This window comes from Protopterus annectens, chromosome 1.part1, assembly GCF_019279795.1.
Source record: "Protopterus annectens isolate FY-2018-M chromosome 1.part1, PAN1.0, whole genome shotgun sequence".
Classification (NCBI taxonomy): Eukaryota; Metazoa; Chordata; order Ceratodontiformes; family Protopteridae; genus Protopterus; species Protopterus annectens.
Genome location: NC_056726.1, coordinates 846,134,950 through 846,154,156, shown reverse-complemented (window position 1 = coordinate 846,154,156; position 19,207 = coordinate 846,134,950). Strand labels below are relative to the sequence as shown.

General features: G+C 40.2%; 1 protein-coding gene across 1 annotated transcript in view; it reads left to right on the top strand.

Annotated features, from left to right (window-relative positions):
• LOC122815150 (probable E3 ubiquitin-protein ligase HERC1) overlaps nucleotides 1-19,207 on the top strand; it is a 5,886,073-nt gene that overhangs the window by 4,013,852 nt on the left and 1,853,014 nt on the right. Inside the window, exon 51 of the mRNA XM_044087407.1 lies at nucleotides 8,090-8,334. Coding sequence (XP_043943342.1) covers nucleotides 8,090-8,334 — 245 coding nt within the window. The remainder of the gene's footprint in view (nucleotides 1-8,089; nucleotides 8,335-19,207) is intronic.

The window sequence follows — 19,207 nt, the reverse complement described above, 5'->3', positions numbered from 1 at the left end:
TAGCAAACAGGGAATCACCTGCTGTATTATTGGATTTTAGGGTTTGAACTGCTAGCTTGTTGGACGAACGAAATGGCCTGATAGCATTATGTGGGCTTATAATGCTGTTAAAGCTTGGGGTATTATCCAGATGGTTGAGTATTTTGTGAGCTACTGTGAGCTGGTTAAGCTTTAGTAGGGAAGGAAATTCCAGCCAGTCAAGTTCAGTTAGGTTTTTGCAATGGTGCGTCCTGTATGCCATACCTGTGGCGAATCTATCTATATGGTAGTAACAGGAAGATAGTTTGCCAAGGTTCGCTTTAGAGAGGTTTGTAAATACTGGTGAGGCATAAAGGAGAGTGGAGAGAAGATGGTTTTGGACAATAGCACACCTAGCAAAAGGGGTTAGGAAAGGTTTGGTCTTGTAGAGGGATCCTATTTTTTGGTTGACAGACTTAATAGTGTGGTCTATGTGCGCATCAAATTTGAGGTTAGTATCTATTATTACTCCGGGGAGCTTAGTTTGGTTGTCAGGGGAGATGACTGTTCCATTGTTACACTTAATAGTAAATATTGCATGAGTGGATCTAGAGGTGGGAGAGAAAAGCAGAAGCTTGGTTTTGTTGGGATTCAAGAGAAGTTGTCGATCAGTTAGCCAGTTTTCTGTACTGTTAAAAGTATTCCTGGTTAGGGATAGCAGATTAGCTGGTGAGGTGGAAGAGCAAATCAACGTGGAATCATCGGCATATTGGATACATTGTGCATTTGGGATAGTAGCATGAAGGTCATTTATGAAGCTAGGAAGAGGAGGGGACCAAGAATGGAGCCCTGGGGGACTCCTAAGGTGACCGGGAGATGTGATGATAGTTTGTCCTGCCATAAGACAGCCTGCTGTGTATCCCATAGATAGGACTGAAACCATTATAGAGAGTGATGGTCCAGGAAGACGGCTTTCAGGGTACTAAGCAGAAATTGATGATTGACCATATCAAAGGCCTTAGAGAGGTCCAGAAAGAGAGCAGATGATGGCATGTTGTTGTTGGGATTAAGATTGATGACATTGGTGAACAATAAGAGGGCTGATGTGGTGTTATGGTGTGGTCTGAAACCATGTTGGGACTCTGTGAGAAGTTCATTGTGGTTGGGGTAGTATATTAGTTGTATGTGGACACACTTTTCCAAAAGTTTTGGTAGAGGTGAGAGAATGGCTATGGACCTATATTTGGACAATTCTGTGGTACTACCTCCTTTATGTAGGGATATTACATGTGAAATTTTCCATAGTGATGAAGTGGTTGCCTTGGAAATGGCTCTGTTAATTTGGGTAGAGACTGGGATAGCGATAGCCTCAGCAGCTAATTGCTGGAATTCAGCAGGGAGGTGATCTGCTTCTAGGGAAGTGGGTTTAAGTTTTTTAGAAGGTTTTGTATTAGTGTAGTAGGGATAGGTTGGAAGCTAAAGGAGAAATGGGTTGCAGGAAGCCTTGAGCTATCTGATTTGTTATTTACAGTATGGCTGGGGGGGACTGGGTCAGGGGGGTTAGGCTTGGTAGTAGTGATTTGGGTGGCTAGTGTCTGGATAGTTTCTGTAAAGAAGCTATTAAATGTGTTCGCAGTAGCCACTAGTGTTTCGTCAAGGGCAACTGATGGGGTGGGAGTGGTAGTACGACCTGGGTGGAGGAGTTTATGTATTCCAGCCCAGAACTTTTGGGGTTTATTGTGATACTTTTGTTGTAGGTGGGTACAGTAATATTTTTTGTCTGATATGATAGATTTTTTTAGTGTCATTCCTTATTTGACAGTATCTGATGAGATCTATAAGGTCTGTAGTATTATGCCAAGTGGACCAGGCCTTGTTCCTATTGGACATTTTGGTTTATGTAAGTTTTGTTAGCCATGGTGCAGTTTGAGTTTTGGCACGGATGGTGCGAGTAGGGGCATGGGAGTTAAGGATACTGAGGAATTTAGTATTAAACAAGGTCACAGCCTCATCTAGGGGGAGTCTTTAAGTTCAGACCAGTTCATGGGTAGGTACTAGGCTATTGGCCCTAGGGCCTATATAAGCCTAGCCAAAAATGTACCCTGGCTTACGCCACCCAAGAAAATTATTTTCTTGTGCCCCTGTCGAGCAGAGCCACAGAAGTGATCCCTGGGGTGAATTTCCTATTTCCCATCCAATCATCAAGATTTTTCTTGAGGAGTGCTAATGAGGAGTTCTGTTTAACATAGATAGGTAGTCTGTTCCAGAGTATGGAAAGTCTCTGGGACAGGAATCTATCCCTCCAGCATGTTCTGTTTATTGTGGTGACAAGGTTTAGGTCCCTAGAGTGTGTAGTTCGGAGGGGTTGGGAGTTCTTTAAGTGGAGCATAGCTCTGGGTTTGACATAGCTTGACATACTCAGAGGCGATATGCAACAGAGTAAAGCTGGAGGTTTTTGAGACGGTCTGCGTAGGGCATCTGTTTGAGGCCAGTAATCCTCTTTGTGAGGTATTTCTGTGGCCTTTCCAGTTGTTGTAGATGTCTTGTGAGGTACATACCAAAAGGGCCGTTGTACTCTATAATGGGTCTAATGAGTGATGAGTAGAGGGGAACAATTACCTCTTTTTTTCTGGATGAGAAACCTATTGTGATGAGGTGAGCCATGTAGAAGGATTTCCTGACCTCTGTGGCGATGTGATTATCAAAGGAGAGACTCCTGTCTACCTGTGTCCCAAGGTCTCATCACATTTTCGACGTTAAGTAGACTACCAGCTATGTGGTAGTTCACGGGTACAGAGTTTTTACCAAAGGGGATGACAATACACTTTTTGGCATTGAGCTTCAGGCCATGGCTTTGACACCAGGCATCTGTCTCAGTGAGGCCCTTTTGTAGTATGTCCACACAGGACAGTTGACAGCTTTTAGATCTTGTAGAAAGTTATCTGGGTTAAAGTTTTTTCTGTTTCATGTCACTTTATAGGTATGGTGATTGGTGATCTCAGCTTTGAATTTGATGATGTAGGTGAGGCAATGATCACCGATATCATCAGGTAGTGTGCCTGAATGGTGCATCTACGGGTCACCATTGATCAGGATCCAATCTAGGGTACTACCTTTGTCATTATTTTTGCTATACCTAGTGGGGAAGGATATGGTTTGAGTAAACCCATGAAGGTTTAAGTGGTTGCTGGAGGCATCAGAAGAACTAGTGTTCCAGTCGATGTTAAAGTCACCTAAGATAATAGTTTCTTAGGGATAGTTACAGGCTAGCAGTGTAATATATGTTCTAGGGTGCTAACATTTTTTCCAGGGGGAATATAGATGCAGACAATATATCTACATTTATTTTTATTGATTTGTAGTTTGGTGGTGAGAATTTCAGCACTGTTTACCTGCGGAGGCTGTTGGGTGTCACTAGTAACTGCGAGGTTGGACTTAAATAATACATCCACCTCACCACCTTTCTTGGATTTTCTGTCTAACCTAATGATGTTATATCCTGGGGGAGTTATTTCAGTGTCTTTATTTGCTGGTTTTAACCAGGTTTCTGTAAGACAGAGAATATCCGGGGATTGGACAGCTAACAGTGCATGGAGGTAGTGGATTTTATTATTTAGGCTCTGGATGTTAAGATGGCAGGCTAGGAAGGAGTTTGGATACTTATCTAACAAAGAATAGTGGGCAGGATTATTTACCTTAGAGCCAGTGTCAGAAGATAATTGAAGTGTCTGTCTCCGACATTGTACAAAAGCATTTGGCCAAACAGATTTTTTAAAACCAAAAACAAAATGGATCCAGTAAAACAGAGAGCAGCTGTATTAGTTTAAGTAACTCACAGACAAAAAAGTTTACTTTCTTCACCTAGCAGGGAGTCACCAACAGTGCTTGTAGCTTTTGCAGGCTTGGAGTCTTATCAGAAAACTGAGTTGAAAGTAGGGTAGAAGTAAAATAAACAGGAATTACATAGAGGGGCTCACAAAGGTTAACATATTTCAGAATAAGGGGGAGCTCAAAGAACAACACAAGGCACACATTCAGAGTGTTAAGGATAAAATAAGGGTGTACCTGGAATAATATGCATGAATTCAGAAAGATTGCTATCAGGCAACTGTTTTTTGATAATAACTCCAGAGCACAAAAACTTAGGCATCAGAAAGTAAAAAGGGTTGTTGCCAAACTTAGGGAACCTACAACAAGAAACAACCAGAGATTCTGTAGAGGTCTTAGAGATGTTTTGGGAATTTTATCAAAATTTGTTGAATCAGAGAAATCTAGAAATCCAGAAAGAACACAAATGAAAATATTTATGGAAGACTTAATTATGCCAAGGTTAGAGGTTGATGAGGCACAACAACTAAAAGTTAAGGTAAGAGGGGATGAGATAAAAATAGTGATGTATAATCAATCTTCAGGAAAGTGTCCAGGAACAGATGGCATTCCTGTGGAAGTTTGGAAATAGGAGGGAAGACAGTGATACAGATCTGGAAAATTTTGTTTTGCCACATTTGAAAAGGAAGGAAAGAATCAACATCACGGAAGAAAGCACAGCGGGTAGGACAGTAAAGATCCATCAGACCCATTTCAATTTTAAACCATGATTGTAAAGTATTTATTTCTATACTAGCTAAAAGAATAGCAAAGATGTTGCCAACATTGATACATTTGGATCACTGTGGTTTTGTGGAGGGGATACAAACATTTGACAACATTAATAGAACAGTGATGATCCAGAGGAAAACATAATATAATAAACTACTGCTGTTGTTAGTGGGTCTTAATGGAGAGAAAACATTTTACAGAGCAAGCTGGGATTTTATGAGTAGAGCAATGGAAGCATTTGCATTCCCTGATACAATAATAAGGTTAATGAGGATGGATATATCCCTGATTGGAGGCAAGAATTAAAGTGGGAGGGTTCCTCTGATAAGTTCTGTTTGATGAGAAGAACCAGGCAGTGGTGCCTTCTTTCTTTGTTATTTGCTTTACATTTATAACCACTGGCAAAGAAAAATAAGGGAATCAGAAACACGAGGAAGTAATTACTATGGTAATCTAGAAAAGTTGGCTTTATTTGCAGATGATATTATTTTGTACCTGATAAATCCAGAAATGGATATCTCAAGTGTTATGGAACATTTTGAGGCAGTTTTAAGTCTTTTTGGGATATAAATTTAATGAAGATAAAACAAAGGCTGTAGCTGTAAATTATGTACCGACACACAAATTAGTTCAGCAATACCCATATTTATGGGGACACTATAAGATGAAGCATGGCAGCTAAAGGATATGTGGGAAGAGACAAACAAAACAAACAAAAGATAATACAAAAACTGAGAAACTGGAAGCTCTTGCTTATAGCTATGGAGAGTAAGATGCAAGCAATGAAAATGTTTTTAGTCCCTTACATTTTATATATGGGTCAGGCATGTTTTTATCACCCACATGAAAAGTTGTTGATAGTAACTAATAAAACGTTGAAGAAATTTATCTTGGAGGGAAAGATGACAAAACTTAAGCTGATCCTTCGAAAAGGCCAAGGTGGTTTAGTATAACCTGATTTGAAAGGATATTTTACAACTACACACTTAAGGCTTATACACATAACACACAGAGAAGGTTATAATTCAAAATGTAAAGGGATGATCTAGGGGGAGTTAAAGAAATAGAGAGAAAGGAATTTTGGATGTAGATCCTTAAGGAGAATAATAACCATACATAACATTATTCATTGAAAAGATGAAAGTATTCTAAGATCTAAGCTAACATGAAACTGGAGAAAGGAGATTTTGCTGTTAGGGATGATTTGTATGTAGGATTACAAGAAATGGGCAAGAGGGAGCTAGAATTTACTGAAGAAAACTGACAAATGAATCATGTTATTTGGAACGAATAACTAGAGAGGGAAAGATAATAGAATGGTATAAGGCTAGAAAAATGCATTTTGACTGCAGGCTAGAAGCTGCCTTCCTACCAGGGGTTGATATAAGTGTATAGGCAAAGAGAAAATAATGGGAATCTTAAGTGAAAGATTTGCCCTGGTGAGTTTTTTAGTGTAATCTAAAACAGAAGCTGTTCTTAAAAAAAGAATAATTAGTATTACGTATAAAATATTGCATGATAACTATAAAAATCAATCCGAGGAGTTTAGAAAACATTGGGAAGAGAGTGACTGGAAAAGCAACTTACAAGAGAACAATGGGACAACATATATATGGCTCCCAAGTACGTAACAAAGTCAAGAAGGTTTAGGATCTTTACTTGGAAGTATTTGTATAGGTATTTTTATACTCCAAGCAGACTTTAATTTTTTTTTCTCAGGTATATGACTAATGTTGGAGGTGTGATGGGGAAGAAAGAGAACTGGGAATGTGTTTTGGGAGTGTAATTAGTTGACAGACTCGAAAAAATGAACTGCAGACCTGCTGGCAAAAAAAACAAGTAAACCAGAAGCCAAAAATTTAGCGCTTTCATCCACTGTTTAATACGTGAACTTCCTCAGAAACATTTTCAAATTATTTCCAGTTCCTTAAATAACTTACTAAACAGGAAATGACATCATGACCATCAAACTGAAAAAATAACAAATGTGATTTTCTACAAAAATGAAGTATTGTCATAATGATAACAAATAAAAAAAAATATATATATATATATGTACACACACACACACACACGTACAAATGAATGTATATACACATATATACACACATACATATGTATAAATGCAAAAATACAGTCATAAAAATGCAGTGTAAATTCATGCTGTGTGAATAGCATAATAATCCACTTGAGCATATGAAATGCATATCCAAAGACCTCTCCCACATAGACACAACAATCACATACATACACACACCCACACACACATATGCACATATAGACTTGTACAGACTCCAAAAATTCTCTCTTGTCAGAAATATTGGATGAGCAAATGACTGTAATTTAGGATATGATTTTTTCTTTAGCTGGGACACAGGATCTGATTTGCCTAAACACAGTAAGACATCATTTAGTTCAATGTTGGCTTCCAAAAAGCAATTACTGAAAAATGGACATCAAAGTCTAAGCTAACTGTATTTGAAGCATTGAATATTATAAAAGAACTGGAAGAGGGATCTTTAGAAGTGGGGAGGAGCAAATTACATAGAAATAAGTGGAAGTTGTGGGAACAATACATGCAGAATAATGTTCAGGAGAAGTGAAGTTTATGAGAAGGCAGGAATTCATCAATTTTTTTAATGCTGAACTGATGAGAATTACAAAGAAAGAAAATATATGTGATGTATAGCATATATAAATGGAAAAAAATGCTAATATGGTTTGTTTTCTTTTTCATTAATATATGTTTGCCTATGTCTTAAGTAATAATTTAATAAAGGTGTTTAAAAAAATCGAATCACTAAATTGTTGCCACACATTTGTAAAACTCTGTAAGCTGGACATATATCACACAAGTACATTTGGGTTCAGGAAAGTCAGTGCATCGTGGTATAACTTGTTCCAGTCATAATACTTGTCAAGGATGAAACAATACTTGAAACTATGCTTGTTTTATAAATTGCTCATGAAGAGAGACATTTCAGCTGGTAATGGAACTCATAGAAATAATAGACCTTTAACAAGGAGGGTGAGGCAGAAATCCTTAAAACAGTGCATATGGCTGTACTTTGTCATTGTTATGACCTGCCTTACACCATTTACAAAGTTATACTTACAAAATGTACATTTCTTGTGGGAGGATAAAGTTTTAATTACTGGTTTATTTCTCAAAGAAAAGACTATATATATGATTATGCAGAACTTGCATTTATTTGAGCCAGACTGAAGGAGTGATACTGTATTTTGCACTAGTCGGGCGGGGGGGGGGGGGACTGTCAGAGGTAGAAAGAAGATTTAGATAATTTGACATATTACTGAAAGTCTCTGCCTGCCTCTCTCTCTTTTTTTTTTTCTGAAATTTAGTGTCATGCTGAGTACTCACAACTGTGCTTGAGGGATGATGCCTATAACAGTTTTTTGTTTAGATACTAGACATGTGACACATTTACAGTATTATCAGTGTTGTAGCATATTCTATGTAAATGTGGAAGATGTCTTTAAACATATGTGAATTTTTTTGTATACTCTATAGCTTCTTCTGGTACACATTCCAAAGCAGCTGCTCGCGTTGGGATCTTAGAGCTCTTGAATGCCCTTGCTGCCTGTTGTTTGTCACGAAGACTACCGTACAGACATCGACAGTGGGCATTACAGCAGTTAGTGCACGTGCTATCTGTTCCAGAGAGAGAATATCCCTTGAGACCGCAGACATTTGCTGACTTGGCAGGAGATCTTCATAAATGTCCTACAGTGAAATTAGAAGCACACCAAAACAGGGTAAGGCTAATGTTTGTTCTTCTTCAGCAGCTGACTTAGTTACTTGCGGGACACAACATTCCTCTACTTTAACTTAGGTGCTGCTGATGCAGTTAAAAACATAGTGCCTTCAGAAAGCTTGTTCTCTGAAAGTGAAGGATGTGGATCTGTCACTATGTACTGATGTAGTGAGCCTTTCAGGTATAGATGAATGAGTTAATGCATTAAAAAATAAAGCATGATTGCCTGCTGTGTACATTTGGCACAGAAATGCATGCACATTCAAGATTCAAAAATGAACAGGCTTGTCATATCTGTGCCTTGGGATAAGGGTAAACTGGGTAGGACTGTATGTAACTCCTGGAATGCAGTATAACATAAGTGTCTTTCACTCCTCCTGAGTCCTATCCCTTGAAGCAAACAGTTGGAAGCAGCAGGTGACTTGTAAGAACTACACTTCCAGCAAAACTTGCACGTCACAGAAGAAAAAAATGCATATGTAGTTGGACTAAACATGGCTTCTTTTTTGATTTTTTAACATTCCTCCCTCTGAGCACCCTCTGCTGTTTGTCATGTTGCGGCCAGCACCACATCATTCCATCTGCTGGACATTACTGGCTTATGCAGCATACCACAAGGCATTCTGTCAAAGTGCTTTCATTAGTAGCTATGTTCCAGAAGGATTTCTTGTTGGGGACTTGCTGTTTGTCCTTGACAATCGGGTAATGTTTTTACTACGGTATTTCAACTGGAATTTTGTGCAAGTAGTCATCATCTTAGCTACCTGAGGAGCATTTTCTGTTTTCATCACCGAGTATTTAGTGATGTCAGTATGGTACATGTGTATTTCCATGGTTGTAGGATACTTTTGAACATTATGCAACACCTTTAGACTTGTGTATCTGCTTTCATATTTAACTTCTGACAGTTGTTAGTATGCTAAATCCCCTGTCATTTCCTAGAAATGTACTGCTGTCTATGGAACACATACACAATTTATCTAATATGACATATAGATAGACATGCATGACTTCAGGTTAATAAATGACAAAAGAATAACTTACTTGTTAGCCACCATCTGAGAAAATACTGATTTTGACCTTTAAAATTTGGTGAATGGAAATGAGCAGTTGAATGTGTTATTGACTTACATCTACAGTTTATTGCTGAGTACATAAGGAAAATAACCAACATTTGTCATATACATATATAATCATGTATAATATTATACATATCATGTATAATCACGAGCTTTAACTGCCCATGATTTCCATCAAGTTGAGACTGAAAAAAGGGATGCTGAGAAATGAGATAGGTTCATAGGTTCGTACTAGGCTATCTGCCCAAGGGCATTTATAAGCCTAGCCTATAGTTATTTGGCTTTCGCCACCCCTTTAGTTTGAATAAAACTATGCCTATTATTTTGCTGTGCCTCTGTCAAGCAGTGACACTGAAGTAATCCCTGGGATATATCTGCGATCCCCCATCCATTGGTCAAGATTCCTCTTGAACAAGGCCAGCGAGGTGCTCTGCCTCACATGTACCGGGATTTTGTTCCACAGCATAGGGAGTCTCTGGGTGATGAATCTGTCCCTCCAGCACGTTCTATTAATAACCGTGTCAAGGTTTAAGTCTCCGCCCTTGTGGTTCTGAGGGATCTAGATTTTTGAGGTGAAGCATATTCATCAAATCAGGGTTTGACATGGCCTTATATGTCAGGCACAGGTCTCCTCTGAGCAAGCGGTATGAGACTGAATAGAGCTGGAGTTCTTTCAGTCGGGCAGCATAAGACATATTTTGAGACCCTTTATCCTTTTGGTGAGGAACTTTTGGGGCCTTTCCAGCTGCTGCAGGTGTCGGGTCAGATACATTCCGAATGGGGCATTGTACTCAATCATAGGTCTAATGAGTGATGAGTACAGGGGACGATGACCTCCCTTGATCTAGATGTGAATCCCTTCATGATCAGGTGGGCAATGTAGAAGGTTTTCCTAACTACTTTAGCAACATGAGTGTCAAGCGAAGGCTACTGTCAACCTGGGTCCCCAGATCCCTGATGACTTCTTCTGTGCTCAGTGGATTGCCACCTATATGGTAGCTAGGGGTAACCTTGTTTTTCCCGAAGGGTATGACTATGCATTTCTTGGCATTTAACTTTAGGCCATGGCTCTGGCACCAGTTATCCGTTTCTGTGAGGCCCTTCTGAAGGATATCTGTGTCAGATGTGTTTTCGACTATGGCCCAGTTTGCAGTCATCTGCAAACTTTGTCAGCCATAACCCTCCTGTGTTTGCTTGTACTTCAGAAAAGTAGATGCCGAACAAGAGTGGACCCAGGACTGATCCCTGTGGGACACCACTTGTGACAGGCTTTGAGTCTGACATGGCTCCAGCAACTCTGACCCTGTGGGTTCTGTCACTTAGCCAGTTTGCAACCCATCTTGTGATGTATGGGTTTACATTCAAGCTGATGAGTTTTTCGATGATACCTGAGTGGGGTATTGTGTCAAGGCCTTTGCCAGGTCAAGGTAGGCTGTATGGACTGCCTTTCCCTCATCAATGGCCTTGGTGACTGTCTCGAAAAAGTCAACCAAGTTTAAAAGGCATGATCTGCCTTTGACAAAGCCAAACTGGGTTGGATCCAAAGTCTGCAAGTTCCCTATGTCTTTATTTATGAGTTCCATTATGATCCTCTCCATGGCTTTGCAGATAAGGCTTGTCAAGCTAATGGGACGGTAATTTCCAGGGTCGGTGGAGGCACCGCCCTTGTGAAGTGGGACCACTGTCACCGTCTGCCACTCCTTGGGTACGTATCCTGAGGTGAGGCTAAGATTAAACAGCTGTCCTAACTGTGGGTTTAATTCCTCATTGAGTTCGTGGAGCACACAGCCGGGGACACCATCCGGTCCCATGGATGCTGTGTTTTTTGCTTTGGAGAGAGCAGTTCTCACCTGGGTGTTGGAGATGTTTGGGGGGCTACAATCCTCTGGTATAGATATCTCTCCTTTGGGGAGGGGAGAAGTTTGCACTGAACCTGTCAGCCAGTATGTTGGCAATGTGTGTAGGTTCAGTAATCTTCACATCATTTTGAACTAATTCTGAGCATATCTGGGAGTTTCCTCCTAGGTTTCTAACATAGCTAAAGAAGGCCTTATGATTGTCTTTTGAGTCCTTGGCGATTTTTCTCTCAAAATTTGCCTTGGATGATTTTATGAGAGCTCTTAGTTTTTACTTATAATGATCAAAGGTGTCTTACCTTTCAAGGATTTTGCTCTATCTTGTAGTAGCTTCCTCCTTTTGTTGTAGAGCTTGTTTATGGCTGGGGTCCACCAGACTGGACGCTTGCCTTTGGTACAAAGAGTCTTAGTTTTGTTTGGGATTGCCTGATCCATGCAGTCCTGTAGGTGCTGGTAGAAGGAATTTGTAAGTGATTCAGCGGTTTGAGTAATGTTTACCACTGGCTCAGGGGCCTTAAAGGAGACCACATTAGTTTTTAGAAGTGTGAAGTCTGCTTTTGAGAAGTTTTTCACTGTGGTCTTTTTTATTTCAGGTGGGGCGGGATGAGGACCTCCAGCGAGATTAGTTTATGATCTGATCTCACCAGTGAGGGGTATACTTCCGGTGTTGAACATTTTGATCCCATGTTCGTGATGATGAGATCAAGTATGTTTTCTCCTCTTGTGGGGATGGTGACTAGTTGTTCCATGGCATTTGAGTTTATGAACTCCAGGAACCTTTGGGCTAGAGTGTTTGGGCTTGAGTAGTGTTCCCAATCTATATTAGGGTAGTTGAAGTCACCTAGTATGATGGTGTTTGGAGATACATTTATCCCTCCATTGTTTTCAGGAAGGCCATGTGAGGTTCCTGAGTTTGAGAGGGTGGCCTGTAACATGCTACAAATTGCAGAGCAGTCTTGCCTATGGTTAATTGCACCTGGATGGTCTCCGATGCATCGTGCGTTGCCACCAACCTTGAGGTGTGGGTGTCCTTTATGAATATGGACACCCCTCCTTTCTTGGTGTTGTCCGGATTTTGGGGCCGGAACGCATGATATGAGGTGAAACCTGCTAGTGCTGGGGTGCTCTCAGGAGCCTTGAACCAGGTTTCTGTCACAGCACAGACATCGATGTTCTCCATACTGAGAAGGGCCTCGAGTGCGTGCATCTTGAGATTGAGACTTCTGGCATTGAGCAGCATTACCCTTAGTTTTTTTACTTTATTGTGTTCTAGGGTGGTAGGTTTAGAATTTGAGCCTTGCCTAAAAAAGGCATTATGGGGGTAGCAAGAGCCTTTGCCAATATCCGGAAGCCTAGGGTGACAGGTGCAAGCCGTCCCTTGAAGCAGCGTGGCTTGTCCAGCATGTCATCCCAGGCAGACAGACATTGGATCCCCTTTGAATGACACCAGAATTTAAGCCAATTATTAAAGCTGATCATCTTATCACTGTATTGTGGCATCATTCTAGGTGAAGGTAGGATACTGCTCAAGGTCAGGGTCATACCTGCCTGGGCTACATAATCAGAGAGCTCCTCAATGTCTCTTTTCATGTAGTCCAAGGAGGTACATCTCAGGTTGTTGACACCAGCATGGACAATGACTGAGTCGTACTTGTACCTGCTGTTGAGAGACCTGAGTGCTTGTGTTATGTGGCGGATTCTAGCGCCCGACAGGCAGCTTACTGTGACCTTCTCCTTACAAAGTCTGGTGAGCGGGACGTCAGTGTGTCTGACTATGGAGTCACCTATGACAAGTATGTTTGGTGTTGTATTTGGCCTTAAGGGCAGTGACTGCTTTGCACACTGATTTTGTTGTTTATGTGTTGTTTGTGTGGTGTATTGACTTTGCAGTTGCTTGGGTGTCTGCTTTGGAGGCCTCTGCTGTTTAGGTAAATTTTTACTCAGAGCCTCCGAGTATGTCTTAGTGTGTTTATGTGTTTGATTCAGTGGTGTGGTTGAGTTATGTGAGACTGGTATTGTGGTGTGTGTAGTTGCCTTCTCCTCCTGCCTGGTCTTGCCAGTCCTGAATTGAGAGAGCTCAGCCTCCAGTCTGGCTAAATAGCTGCATCTCTCACAAGTGTTAGTGTTACGTGGGAGGAGGAGAGGGTTGTCCGTGTACATGAGACAATTGTAACATTGTCTCAGAATTCCCAGATTCACCAACTGGGCAGGAGAGGATGCCAGCATCTGACCCTTCGACATGCTAGAAAGAATTATGAGTTGGTATGAGACAGAAAAGTAGTGGGCTTAGCAGGGAAGTGGGCCCTCCTGGGGGGGTTTGCTAGTGAGAGATTTGTATAATATAGGAGTGCTTGACCTGCAAAGAGAATGCTTATAAGACAAGGGATATGCTTATAAGACAAGTGCTGAGCTTTTTGAGAAGAAAAAGCTATTTGGAACAAGTGCTGCACTTTTTAGTGTAGGTGTAAACTGTTTAGGTTCCTAACAGAGCAGTTCTAAGGGAAAAATTGAAGAACAGACTTTCTGGAGCCAGAAAGAGTTTAACCTTGTTTAACCGGCGCTGCCCGATGCTGCTCTAGTGGCAACTCCGCTAATCAGCTAAAGCACGTTAAAGCGTGCTTGATAGCAGGGGCTGGAAAGAAGCAGGAATAGACCCAAAAGGGAAAATAAAACTACAGTTTCAAGTCAGTAACCACCTCTACGGGTGGCAGGGAAGCTGCTCAATGTTAGTCACTGCACTGATCAACAGAGAGACCCTCCTCCAGCCCAAGCAAAAATGGCCTCACAGAAACTTTCAAACAGTTCAGGAACAGCAAGCCTGTAACTGAACTTTTTTAACTCTCAGAAAAGTGGGAAAAAAGCAAGATTTTGTTTTTTGTTTTTGTTTTTTAGAGATAGCAGAGGTTCACAAGTAATATCAAGTTATAACAGTGCAGTATAACACTTATGTGAAGACTTTAGCCATACTAAAAGAAATGACATATTGGAAGAGGAAGTAACTGAGAGGTTTGTGTGTCTTTAAAAAGGTTTTGCAGTAAATTGTGGTGTTTTTTCAAACCTTAGTTTTCTTCAGCACAGCAGTACTTATTGAGCATATGCACACTGTTCTGCTGATTATGCTAAGTGGCTTGATTTGAAGAATGTTTCACTAAAATTAAAATTATTTTGCTTTTCAAATGCTTGTTCCTATGCATGCGTCCCATCAAATTATCTCTGGAATGCTCCCAGTTGTTCTCATTAGGAGTAGTATGCACTTATAGACCATGGGATGGGTAAGGCCATTCTCTAACCAAATAGGATAGGTTCATTTGAAATCAAAAAGGGAAATGAGCTAGGGTTAAATGGCCTGCAAAGGCAACTAGCATGGTACTTGCCTATGAACCTATGAGAGCACAGTTTTAAAATAAATTACTTCATAATTTGCAGATATTGCGAGTAATCTCAGAACTGGAGGCAGGAGAGCTTTCTTTTAAGGAGGGTCATTGTACAAATAAGCCTGTACTCTGTGTACTCCTGTGATTTGGCCATTTTTGTTTAGCTGTGCATGTGAGCCAGTGCTGGTTTCAAGATGAAACATTTCTGAAACCATTTGTGGCAAGTCCTTTGTATACACAAAGTTGGTGGATACAGTCCTCATTTCTTCATTTACTCATTCGTTTTTCTAATACCTACTTTATCTTCTTTCTGAGCTGGTGGAGAGCCAGTGTCTGTCGTTGGACTCAGTAAAGATAAGGCAGACAAGTAATTTTTGCTGCAAAACTAATGGTTAGTTGCATTTTCTCTTAATAGCTAGATGAAAACATATCTTGACTGCAATGACTTCTTCACACAAGTTCATTAGTAAGTATGCCGGTAGAAACTTAGCTTGCACTTTTCTGAGTACACATTTTGTTTGGAATCTTTCCATGTTATTGAAAGTGGTGTACTTTCTAAAATTTGGCAAAGCCACATCACTGGAACGTAAGGTGTGCATGCATTTTTAAGTATCTTGATGCCTAACTGCGGATGTTTATATGTAATGTGTTATACTTTCAGCAAACCTCTCATAAACAGTAGTTAGATATCCACAAGTTAGTGGACCATTCCAGCAAACTTCAAGTTGCTATATTGTATCATAAACGAGAAAAAAATGTATCTGTCTATATATCTAACTTCGAAAAAACATGACTAGGCTTGTAATGTGCAGTAACTGACAATATACGAACACTTGTATAGTATTAAAACTTGAAATGCCACAATGGTCTCTACAAGCATTCTCTACTTAGAACCTCCCACGGTGAATTTTTATTTGGTATTTTGGAGCAGGTAGAGTTAGACCCTAGGGTTGGTGATTAGGAGAGTGTATTGGAATATAAAGAGGAGTTGTGGCAATTCAGAGTAAATGCCTTTACAGATCCTGGTTTAAATGACTACATTTCTGTGCAACCAGTTTTAAAATTTAGAGCAGCTAAATTACAGACCTCCCAAAATTTCTTATTCATTTTGTTACTATTAGTTTTATTATTATTATTAATTTATTTTAATGTAAGGCTTTTACAACGAGCTTTGTAAGTACACACTAATTTGTATTGTGTAATTATGTATTACTTAAAAACATGATTTATAAAACTGTAGGTTGGATTTTCTTTCCAGCTTCAATGTTCAGCATGAGATTAAAAAGATGTGCCTTAGTATTTTATATTATTTTACATTGTTAAAGAAACAGTAAGTATTATTAAATAAACAATTGGATATGTTGATTGACTTCTTTTTTCTTAATTGAATTTAAATATAAAAGTAAGAGTTTGTATTTTTTTTTTTTTTGTTCTGAAGAAGCCCTAATGGTAACAGGATGAAAGTGTTTAATTTTGTAATAAATTTGTATTACTTAACTTTGTGCCCCTGCTGTTTGTTGGTTAGTGCACCTTACAAGCCTAGTCACCTAATTTCAGGGCTTGGTGTTGGTGACTTTGCCTTTCTTCTTGGTATATATATCAAACTTTGTGTAGCAGTTAAAACTGAGTGGGCAATGCCCATTTTCAGCAGAGGTGCTGAGAGAAAAGCTGCAGTCTTGGTTGCAATAGCATGTAATTAATTGCCAGGGCAGAACTTCCAAGAGTTATATTTATACATGCAGAGATGAACATCCAAAAGCTAAATGAATGCATTCAGAGAAGGAAATTGATATATTAGCATATGTTCAACATGTTCTACTTAAAATATAAAGATTGCACAGGCAGTAGCTTTGACAGTAATTAATAACTTTATCTGCGTACATGTACAAACATTGGTATTTGACATTTTCATTAAGATTTGTATCTTTAGGATGCGGTTCTAAGTTTTTTGAATAAAGCTGGAATTAGGCAGTTAGGAAGAGTGTTAAAGTTAAGAGTTGTGGTAGAGGTTGGTAAATGTAGATGGATAGTGTGTAGAGGGAGTGAGAGGTAGTACATGTAGAGAAGAGGGATAGAGAGTGTTAGTGACATTAGAGAACGTAATGTAGTTGCCAGTAATATGGTGTTAACAAACAGGTTACATACTTGAGTGTGGGTTAGGACGTATTATTAGGTGCATGTATTTTAAGGGTTATAACTGTTTAATAGCTGCATGAATTTAAGGCTTGGTGAATGGAGAGTGAAGTTGCAGATATATGCCTTAAAACTTGAATTTATTGAGGGATGTGATGAGAAAAAATTGTTTCCAGCAAATGAATGGAGGAAAGTATATTAGCTTAAGATGAAAGAAAGGAGAATAGTAGGAAAGTGTCATGTTCTGTGCACATACAAGGGTCAGCCTGTTGATGGGCATGAACAGGACATCATTTTGTTAATGTATTATTTAAGTAGCAGTTTAAAGCTGGTGAGCTTGTTGAACAGTTTTATTTGCTACGATAGGAGAGGCATATAAGAAGGTTAGAAGCAGAAAGGTAGAAGCTAGAGTTTTTCTTGCAGTGTGTGTGTGGTATTCTTTGACCATATAAAGAGAACTTAGTTTCTGGTGTGTCCTTTTGATGGTTTGTAGTATATGGTGGTTGTGGTCAAATTTAAGATTGTTGTGTATTGTGAGACCTAGACGTTTACTATAGGTTACTGTTTTAATGATTGTGTTATTTGCTGCTGTTGTAGTGTATGATTGCTTTTGATTTTGGCAATTGAGTGAAAAACATTAACTTTGTTTTCTTGAGGTTGAGTAGCAGGTTTCTACAGAGGATAATGATTTTAGGGTGATCGCTTGGAGCTTGTTTATTCTTGAGGCTGCCCATATTAATGTTGGGTTGTCCACATACTGGACTTGTACTAGCAATGTGAGCTGCAGCGCGAAGCTTATAGGTTTGTAGGTGTGTACAAGGCTAATGGCTCTGGAGCCTTTACAAGCCTAGCCCATAGAAGTGGCCTGGCATTGTGCCGCCCAACATTAGTTCCCAGTGACTCTATCAAGCAGAGCCACTGGAGTGATCCTCGGGGTGAAATTTCTATTAAACCGTCCACTCATCAAGATTTCTCTTGAAGAGGGCCAGTGAGGTGCTCTGCTTGACAAGTATGGGAAGTCTATTCCAGAGCATAGGCAGTCTCTGGGTTATGAACCTGTCCCTCCAGCATGTTATGTTGATTTTGGTAATGATGTTGAGGTCTCTGGAGCATGTGGTGTGGAGGGATTGGGATTTCTTTAGATGTAGGATTTCTAAAAGAGCTGGGTCAGACATGGCTTTGTATATCTAGCAGAGATTGCCTCTTAGTATACAATATGAAACAGAGAATACCTGGAGTTTATTGAGTCTGTCCATGTAGGACATGTGTTTAAGGGCTAGGATCCTCTTCATGAGGTACTTTTGTGACCTTTCCAGCTGTTGCATGTGTCTAGTGAAGTACATGCCAAAATGGGGCATTATACTCAACCCTTGCTAATAAGATGTGCTGCATAGTAGGACTTTCTGACCACAGTGGCAATGTGGTGGTCGAAAGAGAGGTTGCTGTCAACCTGTGTCCCCAGATCTCTAATGCCTTCAGTGGGCTCCCATCGATGTGGTAATTAGTGGGAACTGAGTTTTTCCCAAAGGGGATGATGAGGCATTTTTTGGCATTAAGCTTAAGGCCATGGTTTTGATGCCAGTCATTGGTCTCAGTAAGGCCTTTCTGTAGGATGTCTACATCCCTTGGGGAGTTAATAATGGCTCTCAGCTTGCAGTCATCTGCAAACTTGGTCAGCCAGAGTCCCTCCGTGTTGGCCTGGTCTTCTGAGAAGTAGATGCCAAACAGGAGAGGACCCAGGACTGATCCCTGTGGGACTCCACTCGTAACTGGTCAGCAGTCTGACTTGGAGTCCACTACTTTCATACTGTGGGTTCTGCCTGTACGTCAGTTTGCAACCCACCAAGTGATATAGGGGTTGATGCCTGGTTTGTTGAGTTTACCAATAATTCCTGAGTGGGGAATGGTATCAAAGGCCCTGGCCAGATCAAGGTAGGCTGTATGAACTCCCTTGCCCTCATCCACATCTCTGGTGACTGACTCAAAGATGTCAACCAGGTTGAGCAGGCATGATCTACCTTTCACAAGACCAAATTGTGTGGGATCTAGAGTTTTGAGATTCCCTATATTCTTGTTAATTAGTTCCTGATGATGCGCTCCATAGCCTTACATATCAGATTCATTAGGCTAATGGGGCGATAATTGCCAGGATTTGTAGTCGCTCCCCCTTTATGGAGAGGGATGACTGTAGCAGTGTGCCATTTGGTAGGATAAAGCCTGAGGTGAGGCTGGGATTGAACAGGGCACACAGATATGGTGCCAGTTCACTTTGTAGTTCATGTAGAACACATCCAGGGATGTTGTTGGGTTCCCTTGAAAGCCGTATTCTTTGCCTTGGACAATGCAGCTTTAACTTGTGCTGCAGTAATGCTGGGTGCCTGGCATTCCTCCAGTATTGTGATTGGTCCTTTAGGGGGGGAGAAATGGGTAAA